The following is a 25407-nucleotide window of genomic DNA, read 5'->3' as shown; positions in this document are numbered from 1 at the left end:
AATACAAGCCTGCAGGTCCACTGTATTAATACGCCCAGACCCACAGCAGGCATAGAAATTACGAGTGCCAATTCATATGTCCATGAATACCCCAGAACCACACAGGCAGAGATAATACTAGTGCCAATTCCATGTTAATAATACCCAGGAACAACTTCAGAAGGTAAAATCGAGTTGCAGTTCCATGATGTAGTAATTAACCTAGTGACACTCCAGGATCTTGATACATCACCAGTTCTTTGCCACTCCATGTGATAGATACCAGAACCCACGCACGATAAATCTACAAGTTGCCGAATTCATTGTTATAATACCCCATCACCACAGCAGGCTAGAATACGCGTAGCGCAATTTACCATAATATAATACCCAAGAACCCACAGCCAGGTAATACAGTGCCCAGCATTTCCATTGATTATTACCCAGAATCCATATGGGATAGGAACAAACACAGTTCCAAATTCCATTTCATTAAGTCTGACTGTTCAAACAACTGGATGGTTATAAATAGAATGGGGGGCGATTCTCGTTCTGAAGTTATTTCCGATACCCATCCCGAACTGTCCCAATTTTTGGTGGCGGACAGTCGTCTATTGTAGACGGCTTCAAACCCCCAGTTCGGGATTCTTACTGAAAAGCCCCTCATTTCCCTTTGATCTCCTGCGATGAAGCTAAAAAAGATACAAATTTAATTAAAAGTAGCTTTTGGCAGAGCCCAGAAATCTTTAGGAGGGTCACCTGCACAGAGATACAGTGTTTCTCACATTTAATTAAATAAGTAGCTTTTGGCAGAGCCCAGAAAGGTAAAAAGCCCCCACTGAATCTGAATTTCGACCCCTTTAATAATGTTGAAGCAGAAATGCTTCTATGACGTATTAACAGCACCAACTCAAACACAGACATCTGGAAAGAAAAGAGAAATACAATCAGAATCCGGTACGTACGCCTGCAGCCTCCAAACACTAGGTGGCGCTCACCTCCCCAATACACCGTCACCGCACAGAGAGAAGGCCGGATATACTGCCTCGGCTATAGCGCCCCAGACTCCGGAAGTGTTTGTGACGCCACGCAGAGCGCCTGTCGCTGATTGGTTATGGGTCACTACACCGACCAATGAAAGTGCGAGTAGATGCAGAAGCTGAACGCTGATGTGTGATCCCGGTGTGTTGGCTTCCACTCATTGCTAGATCGCTGCCTCCCCGCCATGCCGTACTACCGCACCTGGGAGGAGTTCACCCGAGCGGCCGAGAAGCTTTACCAGGCCGACCCCATGAGTGGTAGGATGCGGAGTCTTGTAGCCGCTTTACGGTGGGGTATCACAATTGCGAGGCAATCTAGATTCGAAATATCTGGGACGGTTAGGTTTCATCGTACTGTGCAGAGCGATTATGTGATTCATTAGGTAAAAAGTCTTTATGGGCCACGTGTGGGGCATGGGGGCTCCCGTGTGTGGGGCAGGAGGGGGCTCCGTGGGGGGCAGGGGGAGGGGTGAGATTTTTATTTCCCCCCCCACAACGGTTGTATTGGGGGCGGGGGGCTGCCACAGTGTAGGTGGCAGGGGGCTCAGTGTGGGGGCGTGGAGCCCATTAAGGTGGGGACAGGTCAAGCCGCCCCTGAGATGTGGGACAGGTCAGCCCCCCCGAGGTGTGGGAAGGTCAGCCCCCCCAGTGTGGGGACAGGTCAGCCCCCCCCCCAGTGTGGGGACAGGTCGCCCCCAGTGTAGGGGGGACAGGTCCCCCCCCCAGTGTGGGGACAGTCAGCCCCCCCAGTGTGGGACAGGTCAGCCCCCCCCAGTGTGGGGACAGGTCAGCCACCCCCAGTTGGGGACAGGTCGCCCCCCCCCAGTGTGGGGAACAGGTCAGCCCCCCCCTCAGCCCCCCAGTGTGGGGACAGGTCAGCCCCCCCCAGTGGGGGACAGGTCAGCCCCCCCCTGTGTGGGGACAGGTTCAGGCCCCCCCCCCCCGTGTGGGACAGGTCAGCCCCCCCCCCTGTGTGGGACAGGTCCCCCCCCCCCTGTGTGGGGACAGGTCAGCCCCCCCCCCTGTGTGGGGACAGGTCAGCCCCCCCAGTCCCCCCCCCTGTGGGGACAGGTCAGCCCCCCCCCCTGTTGTGGGACAGGTCAGCCCCCCCCCCTTGTGGGGACAGGTCAGCCCCCCCCCCCCTGTGTGGGGACAGGTCAGCCCCCCCCCCAGTGTGGGGACAGGGGGTCAGACCCCCCCCCCCCCCCCCCCCAGTGTGGGGACAGGTCAGACCCCCCCCCCCCAGTGTGGGGACAGGTCAGACCCCCCCCCCCCCCCCCCAGTGTGGGGACAGGTCAGACCCCCCCCCCCAGTGTGGGGACAGGTCAGACCCCCCCCCAGTGTGGGGACAGGTCAGACCCCCCCCCCCCAGTGTGGGGACAGGTCAGACCCCCCCCCCCCCCCCCCAGTGTGGGGACAGGTCAGACCCCCCCCCCCAGTGTCGGGGACAGGTCAGGACCCCCCCCCCCCCAGTTGTGGGACAGGTCAGACCCCCCCCCCCCCAGTGTGGGGACAGGTCAGACCCCCCCTTCCCCCCCCCCGTGTGGGGACAGGTCAGACCCCCCCCCCAGTGTGGGGACAGGGCATCCCACAACCCCCAGCTGTATGCCACTCTTGTTGGGCCTGTGTGTGGCCCTAGTGGCTCCCATCAGTGGGACTCTGAGGGTACGTGTGTGCCCACTGGGCAGTGCTGGGGCAGTAGGGAGAGGCTGGCACTACTGGGGCAAGTTATGGTTACATGTCTAACTAAAAGAAAATAAATATACGGCCCCATTTTGATATGAGCTCAGTCAGTTATGTAGAAAAGGTATAAACTGTCTGAGTTTCCAACTGGAAATAGGAATGTGTTTTTTTTTCTTTTTTACCCAGACATACCTGATTCCACAGACTGAAGGCCCCATAACTACAACCTGCTGTTTCCCACAGTCCCCCCCCCCCCCCCCCCCCCCCCCCCGTTCCATTAAAAAGTGATACATTCTGGGCCTTTATGGTTTCCCTTCAGTCTGTGGCATTGGGTCAGTCTGTAAACATAAAGCTGTTTATGTTCCTTTTCTACATAAGTCCAAATACATGAGCTTCTGTCAAAATGGCAGCCATTCAAGCTGGTGAAGGTGGCGAAAAGGCACAGGTTACATAGTAGGCTGATAACAGATACTCTATAGAATACAATGATGTTTTATCTGCTATGTAACCTGTGCCTTCTCCCTTGAATAGCTGCCCCCGGGGCTACACAGCGGGGTAGTTATATAAACTATAGTAGGGTTTCTGTAGCAAACACCCCAGCTGTACCAGTGCAGGAATGGCTGCCCCCGGGGCTACACAGCGGGGTAGTTATATAAACTATAGTAGGGTTTCTGTAGCAAACACCCCAGCTGTACCGGTGCAGGAACGGCTGCCCCCGGGGCTACACAGCGGGGTATTTATATAAACTATAGTAGGGTTTCTGTAGCAAACACCCCAGCTGTACCAGTGCAGGAATGGCTGCCCCCGGGGCTACACAGCGGGGTATTTATATAAACTATAGTAGGGTTTCTGTAGCAAACACCCCAGCTGTACCAGTGCAGGAATGGCTGCCCCCGGGGCTACACAGCGGGGGGTATTATATAAACTATAGTAGGGTTTCTGTAGCAAACACCCCAGCTGTACCAGTGCAGGAATGGCTGCCCCCGGGGCTACACAGCGGGGTATTTATATAAACTATAGTAGGGTTTCTGTAGCAAACACCCCAGCTGTACCTGTGCAGGAATGGCTGCCCCCGGGGCTACACAGCGGGGTATTTATATAAACTATAGTAGTAGGGTTTCTGTAGCAAACACCCCAGCTGTACCAGTGCAGGAATGGCTGCCCCTGGGGCTACACAGCGGGGTATTTATATAGAAGAAAACACAACTTTGCCAGTGCCGGGCAGCAGTACATTATAGGTACCCTATATACTCGAGTATAAGCCGATCTGAATATAAGCCGAGGTACCTAATTTACCTAAGAAAACTGGAAAAACTTATTGACTCGAGTATAAGCCTAGGGTGGGAAATGCAGCCGCTACTGTTAAGTTTCAATAACCAAATAAATAACAGATAAATAAATAATAGATAACTTTAGGGAAAGAAAAATGCTACAGCAGCAGACAAAAGCAAGTTTGGAAAGGCTAAGGAAGCTGCCATACTAATTATCAAGTACTTGACACAGTTCACGTGAGGGGTTGTCCTCCGACCCCAGTCCCAGTACAAGTCCCACCACAGTACTACAATACTAGTTACTAGGGCAAAATAATTCTTGATGCTGGACTTAGTACAAATGTAATTTTTTTAAATAAGTTATTTTACTAGTAAAAGGCAGCCTTATGAAAACACAGACACAATCAAGGGCTGGTAATCGTGCAATAACACAGGTCAGTGTGTTATCAGAAATACGGATTTTTCAGCTTTTGAAAACTGCTCTTCACAGGTCTGATCTGCTAGATGCAAGAAGCATGCACACTCCTCTACTGACCACGGGGGGTGGCTGTGCACAGGGGGGCGCGTTACATCAGCCGGGTCAGCACCATATACTCGAGTATAAGCCGAGGGTTACTTTTACAGCACATTTTCAGTACTGACAAACTCGGCTTATACTCGAGTATATACGGTAATTACTTTGATACATTTTTTTTGTTTTGGTGTTACTGTTCCTTTAACCTTTACAGGCAGGTTGCTGGGAGTTGGGACCTATTTCCATGCAGGAAACACCCTGTACAAGGGCTGTCGGTGTTTTGCAGTTTCACATGTTGTTCTTGTGGCATCTGGCTAAGAGAATGGGCCAGGCACCAAGTTCATCTTAGATGAGAGGGTCCAAATAACGGCTGCCATAAGGTTCTAGATTTTAAGAGGAGTTAGGGCCAATTAAGTTTACAATTTCTGCTGGACGAGGACCATGTTGGCAGACTGATGCCATCCTCTCCTGACAGGTCTCCTTTAGGCCAGCAGCACAATCCAATCATTTTGGCCCTTGGGCCACCAATCAGATCAGCTTAATTTGGCCCAAATCAGACAAAGATCCATTTCTTGGTGGCCCTTGCCAAGCCAGTAGATTTATGGGCAGCTTGAGTGAGAGTTTGAAATCCCAGAGTCCTGTGCGCCAGTATCCTTATATGAGCTGCACGAGTCCGTTGTGGGTACTAGTGACCCCAGTGCCAGTACTTTCTGTGGGCGCTTCACTCTCCCCCAAATGTGTTGATCAGGTGGGATGGGTTGATCTTTAGGGTTAATGAGACTTTTTTTTTAACTGCTTCGCCCAGCCAATCAGAATGTGCAGTGCAGCTGAGGCTTCTATAATCTGGCAGCGGATGGCGGAACTGATTATTAACCCTTAATCTTCAGGAAAAGAATACAGCCATTAAGTGCAGGAGGCAGATTGGCCTATACATACTGACAGTGCAGGTATAACTCAATTAAGTGGATCTATATGTGGTTTCATACGTGGACAGGGGCAAGATTCATACTAACTAAAGGTGGCCATACACGTTAAATCCGCCGATGCGACTAAATTTTTAAACCTGCCCGATCGATATCTGGCCAATTTCAGGCCAGATATCGGTCGGGCAGGCCAGTCATTCCTGCCCCTACACGGGCCGATAAGCTGCCGAATCTGTCTAAGGGATCAATATTGGCAGCTAGAATCGGCCCGTGTATGGCCCCCTTAAATTAAACCAGTGCAGTTACCCATAGCAACCAATCAGATCTTTCATTTTAAATATCTTGCATTGCCTAACCTGTAGCAGCCTGATCAGAGCACACACTATACAAACTGTATAATATACTAGCCACTCGGCTCTAATGATGGTCTATTGCATGTATAGTGCATGGAATACTGGGCAGAATACACTGGGATTCGTATATCAACACTAAATTGCACATAGGCAGTAATTTATAGCAACCAATCAGGTAGAACAATGAATACATTTTGGTTGCCAGGCGTTACTGCCCATAGGCATATTTGCCCGATTTTGATAAATTGAGCCATACAGATATTCCTGGTCAGTCTCATTACTGTTCTGCTCTGATCACTGGGGTTAAACCATTAAGAAAAACAGAACCGGCTTGAATTTGCACCATGGTTCAGTCCATTTAGTCGCCTAATGTAGTGGCTATTAATACTTGGATCTATCTATATCCTTTGATAAATACCCCCTGTAGGATTTATCATTACATTAATAGGTAGAAAGGTCCAATAAAGGGCAGAGAAATTAAGTTTTAATTGCACCCTCCCCATCCCCCTCCCCTCCAGGGCCAGTGACTTTATTGGTGGGTTCCCAGTGCCCTGAAACACACGGTGCCCGTTCCGGCGGTGCCTAAATGCCACTTAATAGTCCGGTCTGCAACAGGCAGCAAAGCGCAGGGCTAATCTGAATGTACTTTTATTTTTAGACTGATTAAAATTCTCCTGTTGCCATGGCGATGACATGTCTGCATGTGAAATGCGCTGGATTTGGGATTCTCGCTGGAGTGAAGGCTGCCAGTAACTGGCGCGCTGGGGCTCTTTCTATTCTAGTGCCCCACTGGGTGCTTATTGGCATATCCCAGGGTATTGTCGTGCCATTATTCCCTCCGTATGGCTTGTGCTCCCCACTCTGTGGCCCTGTTGGGGGGGTTCCCAAGGTAGATTTAATAGATATGCAGAGATGCCCTTTATAAAAGGACACGGTCTCCTCTCTGAGTGCTGAGAGACTGCTGCTTTATATAAAGGAGATCCAACCCCAATTATGTTGCTGCTCTACAAATCCTGTCATATTTGAACATATTAACTTTTAGTAAGTTACAGAAAGGCCAGTTCTTAGCAACTTTTCAATTGGTCATTATATTTTACAGTTTCTGCATTATTTGCCTTGTTCTGCCTATTTCCAGCTTTTAGAAGGGGGTCACTGACCCCGGCAGCCAAACAGCAGTCGCTCTGAGGATTTTATAGTTATTTTATATTTAATTTTTATTGTTACTTTTGATAACTTTCTGTTCAGGGCCTCTCCTGTTCATCTTTCCTTCTCTCATTTACTCAACTGCCTAGTTGCTATGGTAAACTGGACCACAGCAACCAGAGAGCTGCTAAACTTCCATTCTGGAGAGCTCCTGAACCTATAAACTAATTCAAATACTATGAACATAAAAAATGAAGGCAAATTACTGGTTCTGTTGGTATTATGAAATTAGGGCAAAACTGTTCTCTTCTGTGGGGGCAGGCTGATTCTTTCATTAAATGAACATTTTATTTATTTTTTTTCCGTAGGTTCGTGTTGTGCTGAAATACAGACATTGTGATGGGAACCTCTGTATTAAAGTTACAGATGATGTAGTGGTAAGTGTGTTATATGCAGGTTTGCTCCTCATTCACTGGCTGCACCTGTGAGTAGTAAAGTGAGTAAAGCTGGCCGTACACCTCCACATCCCTGCCCGATAGATATGTGGAAGATGTTTGGCCACGTATTGATTGAGCAGGCTGCTGGGAGGAGCAATGACATTCCAGTATCTAGTGAGAACCTTCCCAGAAGTGTAGGGGCAGTTAGAGGGGCAACTTCATATAAGCCCTGTGGTTTGGTTATGGGATGTTGGGCAGGCAGGGGTCCTGATACTGTTAGTAACACAGTGTGTATCTGAGGGCTGTTGTCCTTTTCTAGCAAGGAAGTGTAACTACCAAGGCTTGGATTCCTCCCTGCTACCATAAAGTGCTGGTTACTCTCTCACCACACACAGTAAGATCCTCTCTTGCATGGTTACCCAATGAGCGGAACTTTGTCCGATTTAGTCACCAATGTGCTGGGCCAAATGTAGAATGATCCGATCATTTGGAACCTGGGCCAATCATCACTTCATGCTTCAGTCCAAGATTGTTGGGAGAGGGGCACATGAGTCCACTGATGTCGTCCATGTCCAATGGGATTTTCTAGCCTGCCTGATACAGGTTGGTTTGTGAGTCTGAAGTGGCCAAGTCATCAAGTTCTATTAGCCGTGGGGGGTTCAGTTTTGGTCTCTGTTCTCCAGTGGTGCAAACACCCAATACTGCCCCTGCAGGCTGCCCTTGCGTTTAAAGGAAAACTATTCCCCCAAACAACGTGGGTCTCTAAAAATATACTGCATAAACCGCTCATATGTAAAACCCTGCTTCATCTAAATAAACCATTTTCATATAAATATACTTATTTAGCAGTATGTGCCATTGGGTAATCCTAAATAGGAAACTGCCATTTTATGTACTAAGGGCCGCCCCCTGGGATCATAGGAGTCACAGAGGACACAAACAAGCCAAGGCACACATACATGCTAGGCCCCATCAGCCAATGAATGGGCAGAGTTCTGCCTTTTGCTCCCACACTACTTCCTGTTACAGTTAGAGCTGCATCACTTCCTGTCAGCTGATCTCTGAGGGAGCACACAGCCCATCACTAAATGGCGGCTCAAGGGAAAGGATATAAAAGGGCAATATTTACTGATATATTCCAGTTTGGGGAGATTCTTTAATAGGCCACTTAACATAATATAAACTGTCTGGTTCCGTATTCATTCTGGGGGTATAGTTTTCCTTTAATAGCAGCTGGGTGTCACTGTGCCCATGGAGTGGGCAGTAAGGGATACAGGCAGCCAGAATGGAGGGGGTAGTTATGGGAAAGAATAGCCCAAGAGAATGGTAGGGAGGTTTTATCTTTACATTGTAGGTTCTAGGGGATATCAGGAAGCACCCAGCGGGTTCCCGCTAGGCATTAGTGAGGTGACACTTAGCATACGGGGATGCCAATCTGTCTATGTGTCACCTTGGCATTGCCACCATCCGCCATAAGACTGCGCTACGGGGCTAAAAGATCAGACTGTCTGAAATAGCTGATGTGTTTCCCCCCCCCTCCCTTTCTATTTTCAGTGCTTACTGTATAGGACGGACCAGGCTCAGGACGTCAAGAAGATCGAGAAATTCCACAGTCAGCTGATGCGGCTAATGGTTGCCAGGGAATCCCGCAGTGCTGCCATGGAAACAGACTGAATGTCTGAAACTGAGGAGAGAAGGGGCTGCTGCGGTCACACTACACCGTGGCCGGGGAGGGGTGGGGGGTAAGAAGATTGAGAAAAGGGACAGTTAGAGGTCTGGAGTAACTGAGCTGCCACACATGCAGGGAGTTGCTCAGACGGAGGCAGAAGAGTGCTATGCTTTCAGTGGAAAGCTTCTATTTATTTTGTTTGGGATTTGTACTAAGGAAAATGGATCTTTCTTCCAAAAACAGATGTATTGAGCATGTCATGGACCGACTTTATTTTATTTTTTTTTCTTTTAAATATAGAAATGGTATAAAATGATATCAATAGAATAAATTCCCTTAGTCATCGCTAATTGTTCATTTAGTTGTGTTTCTATCAGGGCTGTCTCTTCATCTCGCCTTGTCCCCCTATTTGAATAGTTGGGGGGACAAACAGCTTGTGGGGTGGAGCCTGATAGACTGCCCCAGGGTGGGGCTGGGGAGGGGCAATAGAGAGGTCTCAATGTACCAAATGTTTGCTCTGAAAAGAGGCTAGACCCTCTATGAACCTTTCCAATAAAACCTATATTTTTAATTATCAACTTAACTCCTTTTATTTTCAAGATGCTTTCACTTGAACTTATTAAAGGGAACGTTTACTCTTGAGTCTGCTTTTAGTATGATGTAGAGAGTAATCGGAGACGGCTTGCAATTGGTCTGTTTTTTTTTTTTAAGTAATTTATTTTGTTCTGCAGCTCTCCGCTCAGTAGTTTCATCAGTTATCTGGTTGCCAGGGTCCAAATTACCTTAGCAACCAGCAGTGGTTCAAATGAGAGACTGGTATATGAATAGGAGAGGGCCTGAATAGAAAAATAAGTAATAAAAAGTAACAATAACTGTAGCCTCACTGGGCAGTAGCTTTTTGAATAGTGACCCCCATTTTAAAACGTTTGAAGAAAAAGGCAAATTAACAAAACTATGTATAAAAATAAATAAATTAATTAAAATAAAGACTAATTGAAAAATTGAGTAGAACTAGTCGCCTTTGACATACTAAAAAGTTAACTTACAGTGATACTACTCTGCTACTGTTTGTTGTGCGTTATACCATTAGGGCTTTAATGTAACGTTCTCCTAATTGTTTACCGCATCCTTTCTGGACTCTTTGCAGCGACATTTACGATGTAAGAAATAAAAATAGGTTCCTCAACACCTTATATCAGGGATCCCCAACCTTTCCTACTCGGGAGCCACAGTCAAATATAAAAAGACTTGGGGAGCAACACAAGCACCATAAAAGTTCATGGAGGAGTCAAATAAGGGCTGTGATTGGCTATTAGGGGCCTCTATGCACCCTATCAGCTTACAGGGGGCTTTATTTGGTAGAAAATCTTGTATTTATTCAACCAAAACTTGCCCCCAAGTCAGGAATTCAAAAATAACTCCCTGGTTTGGGGGCACTGAGAGCAACATCCAAGGGGTTGGGGAGCAACATGTTACCCCTGAGCCACTGGAGGGGGGGCTGAAAAACGCCAGAGTCAGGGGCTGTGTGGCTTGTGCGGCATTTTTAGGTGGAGAATATTTAGGTGGATATTTTTGGCAAGTGGAAAAGCGATTGCTGAAAATACCGCTCTACGCCTCCTACATGTGCCCGCACCCAAATGAATGGAATAGGCTCAGGTGCGGGCACATGTAGCCGAAATACACGAGAGTTTGAAAGTCTTGCGTTTTTATGTCTATTTCAGCTACATGTGCCTGCACCCGAGTGTATTCTTATGTTCAAGTTTTTGGGTTTGTAAAAATTGTATTGTGCCAGTTCCAAATGCTGCTACTGTGTGAGTAAAGGTCCCCATACACACTGAGATACGCTCGTTTGGTGAGATCTGCACCCGATATCCCCACCTACGGGTGGGCGATATCGGGGAGCGTGTAGTTAAAAAAAAAAAAAAAAAAAAAAAAAACAATTATTCAGTCGTTTGGCCCCGGGCCCAAACGATTGAATTATACTGGCGGCAATTGGGCAGTCGGTTCAGGGACCGCATCAACGAGCCGATGTGCTCCCCGATCTGGCTGGATTTTCTAACCTGCCCGATCGAGATCTGGCCAATTTCAGGCCAGATATCGGTCGGCCAGGCCCCTCGGTTCTGCCCATACACGGGCAGATAAGCTGCCGAATCTGTCCAAGGGACCCATATCAGCAGCAACAATCGGCCCGTGTATGGGGACATTTACACTGACCTGAGACACAGAATCTGCCCCGAACCGTCACGTGTCCCATTCTCTAGCGGCAATTTACTCCCTGATTTTGCTTCCTCTGCTGTCGATGATCTGAATAAAAACATCAATGCGTTTCCAGTTCTTCTTGCTGCGCTCGGAGCCGGTCCTGTTAGTGGGAAGATACTCATATCACATTGAAAATAGTCTGCAAGAAAAGAAAATGAAGACAAAACAGAAATTAGCGCAGTGTGTGTGTTCAGCAGGGATCCGTCTGGGTTTTGTGTGCGCTGCAGCAATCACACATTTATATTGTTTTGTCAATGTTTATAGAAATTGTAATGTCATAATGTGCTGAATGGCAGCATAGGTATATCCGTGTATTAAATATAATTCAGCAGGAGCAGCCCCCTAAGTTTGCTCATAGCCTGTACAGAGAGATCCCATAAAACTATGGCACATACGGATTCCCCCTGTACTAAGCACAATTCAGCAGGAACAGCCCCCTAAGTTTGCTCATAGCCTGTACAGAGAGATACCCGTGTACTAAGCACAATTCAGCAGGAACAGTCCCCTAAGTTTGCTCATAGCCTGTACAGAGAGATACCATAAAACTATGGCACATAGGGATTCCCCTGTACTAAGCACAATTCAGCAGGAACAGCCCCCTAATTTTGCTCATAGCCTGTATAGAGAGGTACGATAAAGGTATAAAGGGATCAATTATCCAGAAAGCAAATTACAGGAAGGCCATCTCCCATAGATTCCATTGTAGTCAAATGATTTAATTTTTAAAAAATGATTCCCTTTTCTCTGTAATAATAAAACAGTACCTGTACTTGATCCCAACTAAGATATAATTACCCCTTATTGGGGGCAGAACAGCCCTATTGGGTTTATTCAATGTTTTAATTATTTTTTAGTAGATAAAGTATGGAGATCCAAATTACACAAAGACAGTTCTCCATTTGTCCTACTGATTCCATCTTGCCTCAATACAGTAGGACTGATCATTCCATTGCCCTTAAGCTGCTGTTTTACATCCCAAGAGCCTTAGTCTCTATAGTCATCATCTTGACCTACAGTCTTCATTTGTCCTACTGTTGTTATTGTGACATACATTCTCCATTGGTCCCACTGTTTCTCTCTTTCCCCATTACTCCTCAACAGCCTTCACCCCTTCAATTGCCATCACACATGTCTGTCTACATCTTGTTCTACAATATTTACCTTACCCTACTGTTTCCATCTTACCCTACTTTCTTCCTCTTTCCCTAATATCTCTGTTTCGCCCTATTGACACCATCTATTCCTACTCCCACACAGCACCTATCCAAAACCCGGACTGGCAATCTGTGGGTTCTGGCAAATGCCAGGGGGGCTGTAAGGTGCCACAGACAGTCACTATTTATTGGGCTGGGGGGGGGGCTGTTTGTGCCTCTGGGTACTGGGAATGCCAGGGGGGCTGTAAGGTGCCACAGACAGTCACTATTTATTGGGCGGGGGGGGCTGTTTGTGCCTCTGGGTACTGGGAATGCCAGGGGGGCTGTAAGATGCCACAGACAGTCACTATTTATTGGGCTGGGGGGGGCTGTTTGTGCCTCTGGGTACTGGGAATGCCAGGGGGGCTGTAAGGTGCCACAGACAGTCACTATTTATTGGGCTGGGGGGGGGGCTGTTTGTGCCTCTGGGTACTGGGAATGCCAGGGGGGCTGTAAGGTGCCACAGACAGTCACTATTTATTGGGCTGGGGGGGGCTGTTTGTGCCTCTGGGTACTGGGAATGCCAGGGGGGCTGTAAGGTGCCACAGACACTCACTATTTATTGGGCTGGGGGGGGGCTGTTTGTGCCTCTGGGTACTGGGAATGCCAGGGGGGGCTGTAAGGTGCCACAGACAGTCACTATTTATTGGGCTGGGGGGGCTGTTTGTGCCTCTGGGTACTGGGAATGCCAGGGGGGTTGTAAGGTGCCACAGACAGTCACTATTTATTGGGCTGGGGGGGGCTGTTTGTGCCTCTGGGTACTGGGAATGCCAGGGGGGCTGTAAGGTGCCACAGACAGTCACTATTTATTGGGCTGGGGGGGGGCTGTTTGTGCCTCTGGGTACTGGGAATGCCAGGGGGGCTGTAAGGTGCCACAGACAGTCACTATTTATTGGGCGGGGGGGCTGTTTGTGCCTCTGGGTACTGGGAATGCCAGGGGGCTGTAAGGTGCCACAGACAGTCACTATTTATTGGGCTGGGGGGCTGTTTGTGCCTCTGGGTACTGGGAATGCCAGGGGGGCTGTAAGGTGCCACAGACAGTCACTATTTATTGGGCTGGGGGGGCTGTTTGTGCCTCTGGGTACTGGGAATGCCAGGGGGGCTGTAAGGTGCCACAGACAGTCACTATTTATTGGGCTGGGGGGGCTGTTTGTGCCTCTGGGTACTGGGAATGCCAGGGGGGCTGTAAGGTACCACAGACAGTCACTATTTATTGGGCTGGGGGGCTGTTTGTGCCTCTGGGTACTGGGAATGCCAGGGGGGCTGTAAGGTGCCACAGACACAAGACAGAGGTTTTGTTCATACACTGACCCTTCGGCTCCTCAGATCCGTGGCGCACACATGCCAAGTGCTGGCTCTCGGTGACCCACGCTATTTATACGCCGCAGCCCAGTCGTGAGAAGGGAAGCAGCCACTTTTGCTGGAGATACGGCGGGTGACATTGCTAATCGCCAGTAAGTGCACTTTAGAAAGTGGCGGATGGAGTCCAGCATTCTGGGAATGTGCCGTGACTCCGGCGTGGAAAATCAAATTGCATTTCCATTAACCCAGAAGAAAATGGGAAAGCCAAGGATGCAATGGAGTTCAGAAGGCCAGGGATACGAACGGCAACAGCACCCATCTTTTGTTATTGGTTTAACCCCTTGGGTTCCAGGCCACATGGCAATGCTGGGAGACTATTGGCTGCGGCAAATTTGGAACTTTGTTATTAAGCAAAGCAATAAATGTCTGATTTTCACAGACTTCATCTTAAAAAGAAGCGTCAGAGGGAAATGTACGTTATTAAAGTCGGTACCTTACTCATGAACAACCGGTCACGTGTCAAATCTGCAGGCTGATTGGCTCACTCAGTCAGTGTAATGGACCTAAGAGCAGTGGAAGATAACCGACACTAAAGAGTTAATTAAATGCAAATAATGTAAACATTACATGGAAACACCAATAGTTTTTAGCTGTATCTGCCCAGTCACCGCCCCCCGGGGCCATGTTACCCCCCAAGTGCAGTGTGTGGTGGCCCTGTTGTTGCTCCGCCCCCTTAGTGTCACAGGTTATTTTCTTAGGGGAATGGGAAGGATGGGCAGTGAAAAAAGACCCTTGTGGACCCCCGCTGACCCAGTTCTGCTCCCAGAGCCGCCATTGGGGGGGGGGCTAATCCTGGGTCTGGTGGCTTTTGGGGTGTTCTGCTCTCTACTCAGCTTTCTATACTGTGTAGGGGAAAGTCCCGGTAAAGTCACACTGGGATTGGATAGGCTGGAGAGGAAGTTCAAACTTCACCAATCAAATCAGGGGATCAGACAGGCTGCACTCAGGTCATGTGACTGGGAATGAGCAGAAACTGTGTCTCTTAGGTTCATTTTGTGAAAGTTTATAGCAATTCTGTCATGATTTTTATGGGGTAATTGTTATCTCTAAATGACACTGTTACACAGCAAATAATTCCCTCTGCCATTTAACCTTTTATTCTTGAACCAACAAATGTATTTGTAGCTGTAATATTGGTGTGTAGGCGCCATCTCAGTGCCTTGTGCCTGAGTCTGAGCTTTCAGCCAGCGCTACACATTAGAACTGCTTTCAGCTAACCTATTGTTTCTCCTACTCCCATGTAACTGGAGGAGTCCCAAGCCGGACTTGGATTTCTTACTATTGAATGCTATTCTGATACCTACTGGGAGCTGCTATCTTGCTCCCTTCCCATTGTTCTGCTGATCGGCTGCTGGGGGTGAGGGGGGGGGATATCACTCCAACTTGCAGCGCAGCAGTAAAGTGTGCCTGAGTCTGAGCTTTCAGCCAGCACTACACATTAGACCTGCTTTCAGCTAACCTATTGTTTCTCCGATATAACTGGAGGAGTCCCAAGCCGGACTTGGATTTCTTACTATTGAGTGCTATTCTGATACCTACTGGGAGCTGCTATCTTGCTCCCTTCCCATTGTTCTGCTGATCGGCTGCTGGGGGTGAGGGGGTGGATATCACTCCAACTTGCAGCGCAGCAGTAAAGTGTGCCTGAGTCTGAGCTTTCAGCCAGCGCTACACATTAGAACTGCTTTCAGCTAACCTATTGTTTCTCCGATATAACTGGATACAACTTGCAGCGCAGCAGTAAAGTGTGAGTGAAGTTTATCAGAGCACAGGTCACATGGCTGTGGCACCCTGGGAAATGAAGAATATGGCTAGCCCCATGGGAAAAACAGATTACAATGCAGGATTCTGCTGGAGAAGCTCTATTAACTGATGGGTTTTGAAAAAATATGTTTTCCCATGACAGTGTTCCGTTAAATGCTAATATTGTCTTCTGGTAGAGTTCTTCAGTATCTATATATCTAATGCCTCCAAATGAATAGTGCAATGAGATGCCAACAGTCCCTGTGTAAAGCTGGCCATGTGCATTAAGGTCTGCAAGACTGCTTCTTCCTTATGCAATACATCTCCTAAACAAATTTCCATTTGCTGTTCAATGTACTTTCAATAGAACCCAAGCTGCATAATAGCAAAAAGCGGTGTCTCCTGCTTGGGTGTCATTCTCATGTCTACCACTAGGGTATGTCAGCATATGTACGAATGCAAACGATTCTTGATTTTTTTTTTCATCTCTATAATGCTGAAATCTTCTCCAGCCCTCAGAAACTAGCTTTGTGAAAGGGTAAGGGGCTCTGGGTGTCAGGAATCATTGCCTCTCATTGTATTTAATGTATTTGTTGTGGTTTCTGAAGTTTGGAAACCACTACTCTCCAACATTTACACTGCCAGTTCTTTTCTAGCACCCTTTACAAATTCAATATGGCAGCCTGTTTTAAAGTATAGGCTAATTTATAGCACTTTATTTGTGTAGAAACACATTGGCTTCAGAACACTAGTGAATGCTTTAATGATATTCTCTTATTCAAAACCCTGGAGACGCCGGGGATTGAACCCGGGGCCTCATACATGCAAAGCATGCGCTCTACCACTGAGCTACATCCCCATCCCACAGCTGTCAGTTCTACAATCATATTCCACGGTGTTGTCACAGCATGTGAGCCCATTTAGCAATGCAAACGATTTTTAATTTTTTTTATCATCTCTATAATGCTGAAATCTTCTCCAGCCCTCGGAAACTAGCTTTGTGAAAGGGTAAGGGGCTCTGGGTATCAGAAATCATTGCCTCTCACTGTATTTAATGTATTTGGGGCTGAAGTTCCCACTGCTTCTCACTGTATTCAATGTATTTTGGGTGCCACTGCTTCTGCCCCTCACTGTATTCAATGTATTTTGGGTGCCACTGCTTCTGCCCCTCACTGTATTCAATGTATTTTGGGTGCCACTGCTTCTGCCCCTCACTGTATTTAATGTATTTTGGGTGCCACTGCTTCTGCCCCTCACTGTATTTAATGTATTTGTGGTGCCACTGCTTCTGCTCCTCACTGTATAATGTATTTAGGATCTGGAGTTATTTTTCATAGAAGTCAATGTATCATTAATTACAAGTGCATACTGTGTGTATATATCTATATTTCATTTATTGTAGGATTGTATATCAGCTTACAGGAGGCTTTATTTGGCAGTAAATCTTGTTTTTATTCAACCAAAACGTAACACCAGGTCAGGAATTCAAAAATAATTACACCTGGTTTTGGGGGCGCTGACAGCAACATCCAAGGGGTTACATGTTGCCCCTGAGCCACTGGTTGGGGATCACTGGTGTAAGGAATTAATTTGTGCCCTTCACACTTTATTAGCGATAGATTCAGGGTTTTTTTCCCCCCTCTATTTTAATTGCATCCAATAGAAACTAAGTTTAATTTATTTAAACAGCACCCGCTATAAGTTTGTCAGCATTCAGTAACCTGTATGGGAGCCGAAGTTTGGAAACCACTACTCTCCAACTTTTATACTGCCAGTTCTTCTCTAGCACCCTTTACAAATTCAATATGGCAGCCTGGTTCAAAGTATAGGCTAATTTATAGCACTTTATTTATATAGAAACACATTGGCTTCAGAACACTAGTGAATGCTTTAATGATATTCTCTTATTCAAAACCCTGGAGATGCCGGGGATTGAACCCGGGGCCTCATACATGCAAAGCATGCGCTTTACCACTGAGCTACATCCCCTTCCCACAGCTGTCAGTTCTACAATCATATTCCACGGTGTTGTCACGGCATGTGAGCCCATTTAGCAAAGCAAACGATTTAAAAATTTTTTATCATCTCTATAATGCTGAAATCTTCTCCAGCCCTCGGAAACTAGCTTTGTGAAAGGGTAAGGGGATCTGGGTGTCAGAAATCATTGCCTCTCACTGTATTTAATGTATTTGGGGCTAAAGTTCCCACTGCTTCTCACTGTACTCAATGTATTTTGGGTGCCACTGCTTCTGCCCCTCACTTTATTTAATGTATTTTGGGTGCCACTGCTTCTGTCCCGCACTGTATTCAATGTATTTTGGGTGCCACTGCTTCTGCCCCTCACTGTATTTAATGTATTTTGGGTGCCACTGCTTCTGACCCTCACTGTATTCAATGTATTTGTGGTGCCACTGCTTCTGCCCCTCACTGTATAATGTATTTAGGATCTGGAGTTATTTTTCATAGAAGTCAATGTATCATTAATTACAAGTGCATACTGTGTGTATATATCTATATATCCTTTATTGTAGGATTGTATATCAGCTTACAGGGGGGCTTTATTTGGTAGTAAATCTTGTTTTTATTGAACCAAAACTTAACACCAGGTCAGCAATTCAAAAATAATTACACCTTGTTTTGAGGCGCTAAGAGCAACATCCAAGGGGTTGGGGAGCAACATGTAGCCCCTGAGCCACTGGTTGGGGATCCCTGGTGTAAGGAATTAATTTGTGCCCTTCACAGTTTATTAGGGTTTTTTCCCCCTCTATTTTCATTGCATCCAATACAAACTAAGTTTAATTTCTTTAAACAGACAATTGGAGCCGAGGGATATGGAACAAAGGAACAAGCTTAAATACCAAGGAGGCCAATTGGTCTTTATCACTGTTTAACTTACGCCATCTGATGAGTTCAGGGTGTGGAGATGCTGGGGATTGAACCCATAAATGAGAAGTGGACCCAATAGAAGACATCATGGAATATAATTGGGAAATCAGAGTAACGGGAAGGGGATGTAGCTCAGTGGTAGAGCGCATGCTTTGCATGTATGAGGCCCCGGGTTCAATCCCCGGCATCTCCATGGTTTTGGATAAGAGAATATCATTAAAGCATTCGCTAGTGTTCTGAAATCCATGTGTTTCTATATAAATAAAATGCTATAAAATAGCCTATACTTTGAAACAGGCTGCCATATTGAATTAGTAAAGGGTGCCAGAAAAGAACTGGCAGTGTAAACGTTGGAGAGTAGTGGTTTCCAAACTTCGGCTCCCATACAGGTTACTGAATGCTGACAAACTCAGTGCGGGTGCGTATCTGATAGGGGGGCGCTAGGCTGGGGCCTACCCCTAGTCTGCTCTCTTTAGTCATTGACCCCGCCGCTTTTCATTATGCTGTGGGAGCAATGATCCATCGCATTGTGAACCCCCCTTGCGCATGCACCATGCCAAAGCACACGCGGGGGGGTGGGAAGGTGCATGGGCGAGGTGGCTGACCGGGTTGCCTAGGGCACCCGGTTGGCTTGGCCCGCCCCTGATATCTGGTTTTAGACCCACAAAAGCAGCTGTGCAGCTGTGTAACAGGCTGAGTACCTGAGTGTTTCAGGCATAATGTCAGCCCTTGCTGGGTTTGTTATCTTCTGGTACCGCGGGGTTTCACATTTTAGTGAATGACTTCAATGCTATTCTGGAGACATCTTTTGTATGATGGGGGTGTAGCTCAGTGGTAGAGCGCATGCTTCGCATGTATGAGGCCCCGGGTTCAATCCCCAGCATCTCCAGGGTTTTTAGAGGTTGCAACATGGGGCAAAGGAATTACAGGTTCCTTGTATAAACATTAATGTTACTTACACAGGCCATGCTCTGGAATAGTTGAAAAAACTCCTACCTGACTAAATGGTTAATGGAAACTTTATCAAACTTGCAACAAAAAAAGATGTAGAGGAGTGTTTAGGGGTGTCTCCTGCTTGGGTGTTATTCTCATGTCTACCACTAGGGTATGTGAGCATATTTACCAATGCAAACAATTCTTGATTTTTCATGTTTATAATGCTGAAATCTTCTCCAGCCCTCGGAAAACTAGATTTGTGAAAGGGTAAAGGGATCTGGGTGTCAGAAATCATTGCCTCTCATTGTATTTAATGTATTTGTGGTGCCACTGCTTCTGCCCCTCACTGTATAATGTATTTAGGATCTGGAGTTATTTTTCATAGAAGTCAATGTATCATTAATTACAAGTGCATACTGTGTGTATATATCTATATATCCTTTATTGAAGAATTGTATATCAGCTTACAGGAGGCTTTATTTGGTAGTAAATCTTGTTTTTATTCAACCAAAACTTAACACCAGGTCAGGAATTCAAAAATATTTACACCTGGTTTTGGGGGCGCTGACAGCAACCTCCAAGGGGTTGGTGAGCAACATGTTGCCCCTGAGCCACTGGTTGGGGATCACTGGTGTAAGGAATTCATTTGTGCCCTTCACAGTTTATTAGCGATGGATTCAGGGTTTTTTCCCCCCTCTATTTTCATTGCATCCAATAGAAACTAAGTTTAATTTCATTCAACAGACAATGGGAGCCGAGGGATATGGAACAAAGGAACAAGCTTGAATACCAAGGAGGCCAATTGGTCTTTATCACTGTGTAACCTGAGCCATCTGATGAGTTCAGGGTGTGGCTAATTCTGGGTATTTTTCATGTCCAGCCCCCAAGCAATGGTGCCTTTACAATCCAGACCCTCCACTAGAACCTTTCCAAAGAAGTTTGTTGTAAGTGTCCAGGGCCGGATTTCTCTCCGGTGCGCCCCGAGGCCGCCCCTGTGGGAGTCCCCCATGCGCATGCGCGAACGCGCCCCCACTGCGCATGCGCAAAGCGCCAGCTCCCCATTGCGCATGCTCTTTTTAACTCCCATACGGAGCAGTGGGGAGAGGTCCCGACTGCTCCGTATGGGAGCAAAATTAAAAAATGTTCTTGCGGCGGGGCGGCATGCCGCCCCTAAACCTCTGCCGCCCTAGGCCCGGGCCTTTGTGGCCTCTCCACAAATCCGGGCCTGTAAGTGTCCAATGTGCGCCCCCTGATTAGTTGCAGATTCCAGGCCTCATTCCTGCCCAACCTTCCAAGCAAAGATGCCTTCTCAATCTAAAAACTCCTATAAAACCTTTTTTGTTTGTGTTTCCATTGCCCGTTTAGGGAGTTAATACTCATTTAAACTATTCCAAAGCATGGCCTGTGTAAGTAACATTAATCTTTGTACAAGGAACCTGTATTTCCTTTGCCCCATGTTGCAACCTCTGGTGGATATGGTCTCATCTAAAACCCTGGAGATGCCGGGGATTGAACCCGGGGCCTCATACATGCGAAGCATGCGCTCTACCACTGAGCTACATCCCCATTATGCATTGATCTTCTATAGATTAGTGATGGATCATTGCCCCCACCGTGTAATAAGAAGCGGCGGGGTCAATGACTAGAGAGCAGACTAGGGGTAGGCTCCAGCCTGGCGTCCCCCAATCGTTGTGCCCTAGGCAACTGCCTCTTTTGCCTACCCCTAGTTCCGGCCCTGCCAGATTTGCACCCGCACTAAGTTTGTCAGCATTCAGTAACCTGTATGGGAGCCGAAGTTTGGAAACCACTACTCTCCAACATTTACACTGCCAGTTCTTCTCTAGCACCCTTTACTAATTCAATATGGCAGCCTGTTTCAAAGTATAGACTAATTTATAGCACTTTATTTATATAGAAACACATTGACTTCAGAACACTAGCGAATGCTTTAATGATATTCTCTTATTCAAAACCGTGGAGATGCCGGGGATTGAACCCGGGGCCTCATACATGCAAAGCATGCGATCTACCACTGAGCTACATCCCCTTCCCACAGCTATCAGTTCTACAATCATATTCCACGGTGTTGTCACGGCATGTGAGCACATTTATCAATGCAAACGATTTTTAATTTTATTTATCTCTATAATGCTAAAATCTTCTCCAGCCCTCGGAAACTAGCTTTGTGAAAGGGTAAAGGGATCTGGGTGTCAGAAATTATTGCCTCTCACTGTATTTAATGTATTTGGGGCTGAAGTTTCCACTGCTTCTCACTGTACTCAATGTATTTTGGGTGCCACTGCTTCTGCCCCTCACTGTATTCAATGTATTTTGGGTGCCACTGCTTCTGCCCCTCCCTATATGTAATGTATTTTGGGTGCCACTGCTTCTGCCCCTCACTGTATTCAATGTATTTGTGGTGCCACTGCTTCTGCCCCTCACTGTATAATGTATTTAGGATCTGGAGTTATTTTTCATAGAAGTTAATGTATCATTAATTACAAGTGCATACTGTATGTATATATCTATATTTCATTTATTGTAGGATTGTATATCAGCTTACAGGAGGCTTTATTTGGCAGTAAATCTTGTTTTTATTCAACCAAAACGTAACACCAGGTCAGGAATTCAAAAATAATTACACCTGGTTTTGGGGGCGCTGACAGCAACATCCAAGGGGTTACATGTTGCCCCTGAGCCACTGGTTGGGGATCACTGGTGTAAGGAATTAATTTGTGCCCTTCACAGTTTATTAGCGATGGATTCAGGGTTTTTTTTTTCCCTCTAATTTCATTTCCCCCAATAGAAACTAAGTTTAATTTCATTCAACAGACAATGGGAGCCAAGGGATATGGAACAAAGGAACAAGCTTGAATACCAAGGAGGCTAATTGGTCTTTATCACTGTTTAACTTACGCCACCTAATGAGTTCAGGGTGTGGCAAATTTGGGATATTCTTCAAGTACAGCCCCCAAGCAAAGGTGCCTTTACAATACAGACCCTCCACTAGAACCTTTCCATAGGAAGTTTGTTGTAAGTGTCCATCTTGCGCCACCTGATTATTTGCAGATTCCCGGCCTCATTCCTGCCCAACCTTCCAAGCAAAGATGCCTTCTCAATCTAAACACTCCTATACAACCATTTTTGTTCGTGTTTCCATTACCCGTTTAGGTAGTTAATGCTCATTTAAACTATTCCAAAGCACGGCCTGTGTAAGTAACATTAATCTTTGTACAAGGAACCTGTATTTCCTTTGCCTCATGTTGCAACCTCTGGTGGATATGGTCTCATCTAAAACCCTGGAGATGCCGGGGATTGAACCCAGGGCCTCATACTTGCGAAGCATGCGCTCTACCACTGAGCTACACCCCCATCATGTGTTGCACGTCTATAGATTAGCGATGGATCATTGTCTCCACCGCGTAATGAGAAGCGGCGGGGTCAATGACTAAAGGGACTAGACTAGGGGTAGGCTCCAGCCTGGTGCCCCCCAATCATTGTGCCCTAGGCAAATGCCTCTTGTGCCTACCCCTAGTTCCGGCCCTGCCAGATATGCACCCGCACTGGGTTTGTCAGCATTCAGTAACCTGTATGAGAGCCGAAGTTTGGAAACCACTACTCTCCAACATTTACACTGCCAGTTCTTCTCTAGCACCCTTTACAAATTCAATATGGCAGCCTGTTTCAAAGTATAGTTTAATTTATAGCACTTATTTGTGTAGAAACACATTGACTTCAGAACACTAGCGAATGCTTTAGTGATATTCTTTTATTCAAATCCCTGGAGATGCCGGGGATTGAACCCGGGGCCCCATACATGCGAAGCATGCGCTCTACCACTGAACTAAGTTTAATTTCTTTAAACAGACAATTGGAGCCGAGGGATATGGAACAAAGGAACAAGCTTAAATACCAAGGAGGCCAATTGGTCTTTATCACTGTTTAACTTACACCATCTGATGAATTCAGGGTGTGGAGATGCTGGGGATTGAACCCATACATGAGAAGTGGACCCAATAGAAGACATCATGGAATATAATTGGGAAATCAGAGTTATGGGTAGGGGATGTAGCTCAGTGGTAGAGCGCATGCTTTGCATGTATGAGGCCCCGGGTTCAATCCCCGGCATCTCCAGGGTTTTGGATAAGAGAATATCATTAAAGCATTCGCTAGTGTTCTGAAATCCATGTGTTTCTATATAAATAAAGTGCTATAAAATAGCCTATACTTTGAAACAGGCTGCCATATTGAATTAGTAAAGGGTGCCAGAAAAGAACTGGCAGTGTAAACGTTGGAGAGTAGTGGTTTCCAAACTTCGGCTCCCATACAGGTTACTGAATGCTGACAAACTCAGTGCGGGTGCGTATCTGATAGGGGGGCGCTAGGCTGGGGCCTACCCCTAGTCTGCTCTCTTTAGTCATTGACCCCGCCGCTTTTCATTATGCTGTGGGAGCAATGATCCATCGCATTGTGAACCCCCCTTGCGCATGCACCATGCCAAAGCACACGCGGGGGGGTGGGAAGGTGCATGGGCGAGGTGGCTGACCGGGTTGCCTAGGGCACCCGGTTGGCTTGGCCCGCCCCTGATATCTGGTTTTAGACCCACAAAAGCAGCTGTGCAGCTGTGTAACAGGCTGAGTACCTGAGTGTTTCAGGCATAATGTCAGCCCTTGCTGGGTTTGTTATCTTCTGGTACCGCGGGGTTTCACATTTTAGTGAATGACTTCAATGCTATTCTGGAGACATCTTTTGTATGATGGGGGTGTAGCTCAGTGGTAGAGCGCATGCTTCGCATGTATGAGGCCCCGGGTTCAATCCCCGGCATCTCCAGGGTTTTTAGAGGTTGCAACATGGGGCAAAGGAATTACAGGTTCCTTGTATAAACATTAATGTTGCTTACACAGGCCATGCTCTGGAATAGTTGAAAAAACTCCTACCTGACTAAATGATTAATGGAAACTTGATCAAACTTGCAACAAAAAAAGATCTAGAGGAGTGTTTAGGGGTTCAGGGGTGTCTCCTGCTTGGGTGTTATTCTCATGTCTACCACTAGGGTATGTGAGCATATTTACCAATGCAAACAATTCTTGATTTTTCATCTTTATAATGCTGAAATCTTCTCCAGCCCTCGGAAAACTAGATTTGTGAAAGGGTAAAGGGATCTGGGTGTCAGAAATCATTGCCTCTCATTGTATTTAATGTATTTGTGGTGCCACTGCTTCTGCCCCTCACTGTATAATGTATTTAGAACCTTTCCAAAGAAGTTTGTTGTAAGTGTCCAGGGCCGGATTTCTCTCCGGTGCGCCCCAAGGCCGCCCCTGTGGGAGTCCCCCATGCGCATGCGCGAACGCGCCCCCACTGCGCATGCGCAAAGCGCCAGCTCCCCATTGCGCATGCTCTTTTTAACTCCCATACGGAGCAGTGGGGAGAGGTCCCGACTGCTCCGTATGGGAGCAAAATTAAAAAATGTTCTTGCGGCGGGGCGGCATGCCGCCCCTAAACCTCTGCCGCCCTAGGCCCGGGCCTTTGTGGCCTCTCCACAAATCCGGGCCTGTAAGTGTCCAATGTGCGCCCCCTGATTAGTTGCAGATTCCAGGCCTCATTCCTGCCCAACCTTCCAAGCAAAGATGCCTTCTCAATCTAAAAACTCCTATAAAACCTTTTTTGTTTGTGTTTCCATTGCCCGTTTAGGGAGTTAATACTCATTTAAACTATTCCAAAGCATGGCCTGTGTAAGTAACATTAATCTTTGTACAAGGAACCTGTATTTTCTTTGCCCCATGTTGCAACCTCTGGTGGATATGGTCTCATCTAAAACCCTGGAGATGCCGGGGATTGAACCCGGGGCCTCATACATGCGAAGCATGCGCTCTACCACTGAGCTACATCCCCATTATGCATTGATCTTCTATAGATTAGTGATGGATCATTGCCCCCACCGTGTAATAAGAAGCGGCGGGGTCAATGACTAGAGAGCAGACTAGGGGTAGGCTCCAGCCTGGCGCCCCCCAATCGTTGT

At 46.9% G+C, this 25407-nt stretch overlaps 1 protein-coding gene and 10 non-coding genes across 11 annotated transcripts; 5 read left to right on the top strand and 6 right to left on the bottom strand.

The window, feature by feature from the left end:
- Window positions 1-1200: 1200 nt before the first annotated feature.
- Window positions 1201-9357, top strand: srp9 (signal recognition particle 9kDa). Its single transcript, NM_001016786.2, has 3 exons — window positions 1201-1274; window positions 7273-7343; window positions 8898-9357. The coding sequence occupies exons 1-3, from the start codon at window positions 1205-1207 to the stop codon at window positions 9015-9017; spliced, it is 261 nt and encodes an 86-aa protein (NP_001016786.1). The 5' UTR covers window positions 1201-1204; the 3' UTR covers window positions 9018-9357.
- A 6996-nt stretch (window positions 9358-16353) lies between these two features.
- On the bottom strand, window positions 16354-16425 carry trnaa-ugc. The gene has a single exon. It is a non-coding gene; the product is annotated as a tRNA-Ala (tRNA).
- A 1058-nt stretch (window positions 16426-17483) lies between these two features.
- Window positions 17484-17555, bottom strand: trnaa-ugc. The gene has a single exon. It is a non-coding gene; the product is annotated as a tRNA-Ala (tRNA).
- A 1018-nt stretch (window positions 17556-18573) lies between these two features.
- On the top strand, window positions 18574-18645 carry trnaa-ugc. The gene has a single exon. It is a non-coding gene; the product is annotated as a tRNA-Ala (tRNA).
- Window positions 18646-19269: 624 nt separating this feature from the next.
- Window positions 19270-19341, top strand: trnaa-cgc. The gene has a single exon. It is a non-coding gene; the product is annotated as a tRNA-Ala (tRNA).
- Window positions 19342-20882: 1541 nt separating this feature from the next.
- On the bottom strand, window positions 20883-20954 carry trnaa-cgc. The gene has a single exon. It is a non-coding gene; the product is annotated as a tRNA-Ala (tRNA).
- Window positions 20955-21363: 409 nt separating this feature from the next.
- trnaa-ugc lies at window positions 21364-21435 on the bottom strand. The gene has a single exon. It is a non-coding gene; the product is annotated as a tRNA-Ala (tRNA).
- A 1253-nt stretch (window positions 21436-22688) lies between these two features.
- On the bottom strand, window positions 22689-22760 carry trnaa-cgc. Its single transcript has one exon. It is a non-coding gene; the product is annotated as a tRNA-Ala (tRNA).
- Window positions 22761-23450: 690 nt separating this feature from the next.
- Window positions 23451-23522, top strand: trnaa-ugc. The gene has a single exon. It is a non-coding gene; the product is annotated as a tRNA-Ala (tRNA).
- A 624-nt stretch (window positions 23523-24146) lies between these two features.
- trnaa-cgc lies at window positions 24147-24218 on the top strand. Its single transcript has one exon. It is a non-coding gene; the product is annotated as a tRNA-Ala (tRNA).
- A 990-nt stretch (window positions 24219-25208) lies between these two features.
- trnaa-cgc lies at window positions 25209-25280 on the bottom strand. The gene has a single exon. It is a non-coding gene; the product is annotated as a tRNA-Ala (tRNA).
- Between the last annotated feature and the right edge of the window lie 127 nt (window positions 25281-25407).

The sequence above is a fragment of the Xenopus tropicalis genome, chromosome 5 (assembly GCF_000004195.4).
Source record: "Xenopus tropicalis strain Nigerian chromosome 5, UCB_Xtro_10.0, whole genome shotgun sequence".
Taxonomy (NCBI): Eukaryota; Metazoa; Chordata; class Amphibia; order Anura; family Pipidae; genus Xenopus; species Xenopus tropicalis.
Note: the sequence above shows the minus strand (reverse complement) of the source record. Positions and strands in the feature narration are given on the sequence as shown.

Excerpts from the sequence above, each read along its gene's own strand:
- srp9 (NM_001016786.2), top strand. The coding sequence starts at position 1,205 with ATGCCGTACTACCGCACCTGGGAGGAGTTCACCCGAGCGGCCGAGAAG. Across the intron at positions 1,275-7,272 it reads TTACCAGGCCGACCCCATGA|AGGTTCGTGTTGTGCTGAAA; the intron begins GTGGTAGGATGC and ends TTTTTTTTCCGT. Across the intron at positions 7,344-8,897 it reads AAGTTACAGATGATGTAGTG|TGCTTACTGTATAGGACGGA; the intron begins GTAAGTGTGTTA and ends TTCTATTTTCAG.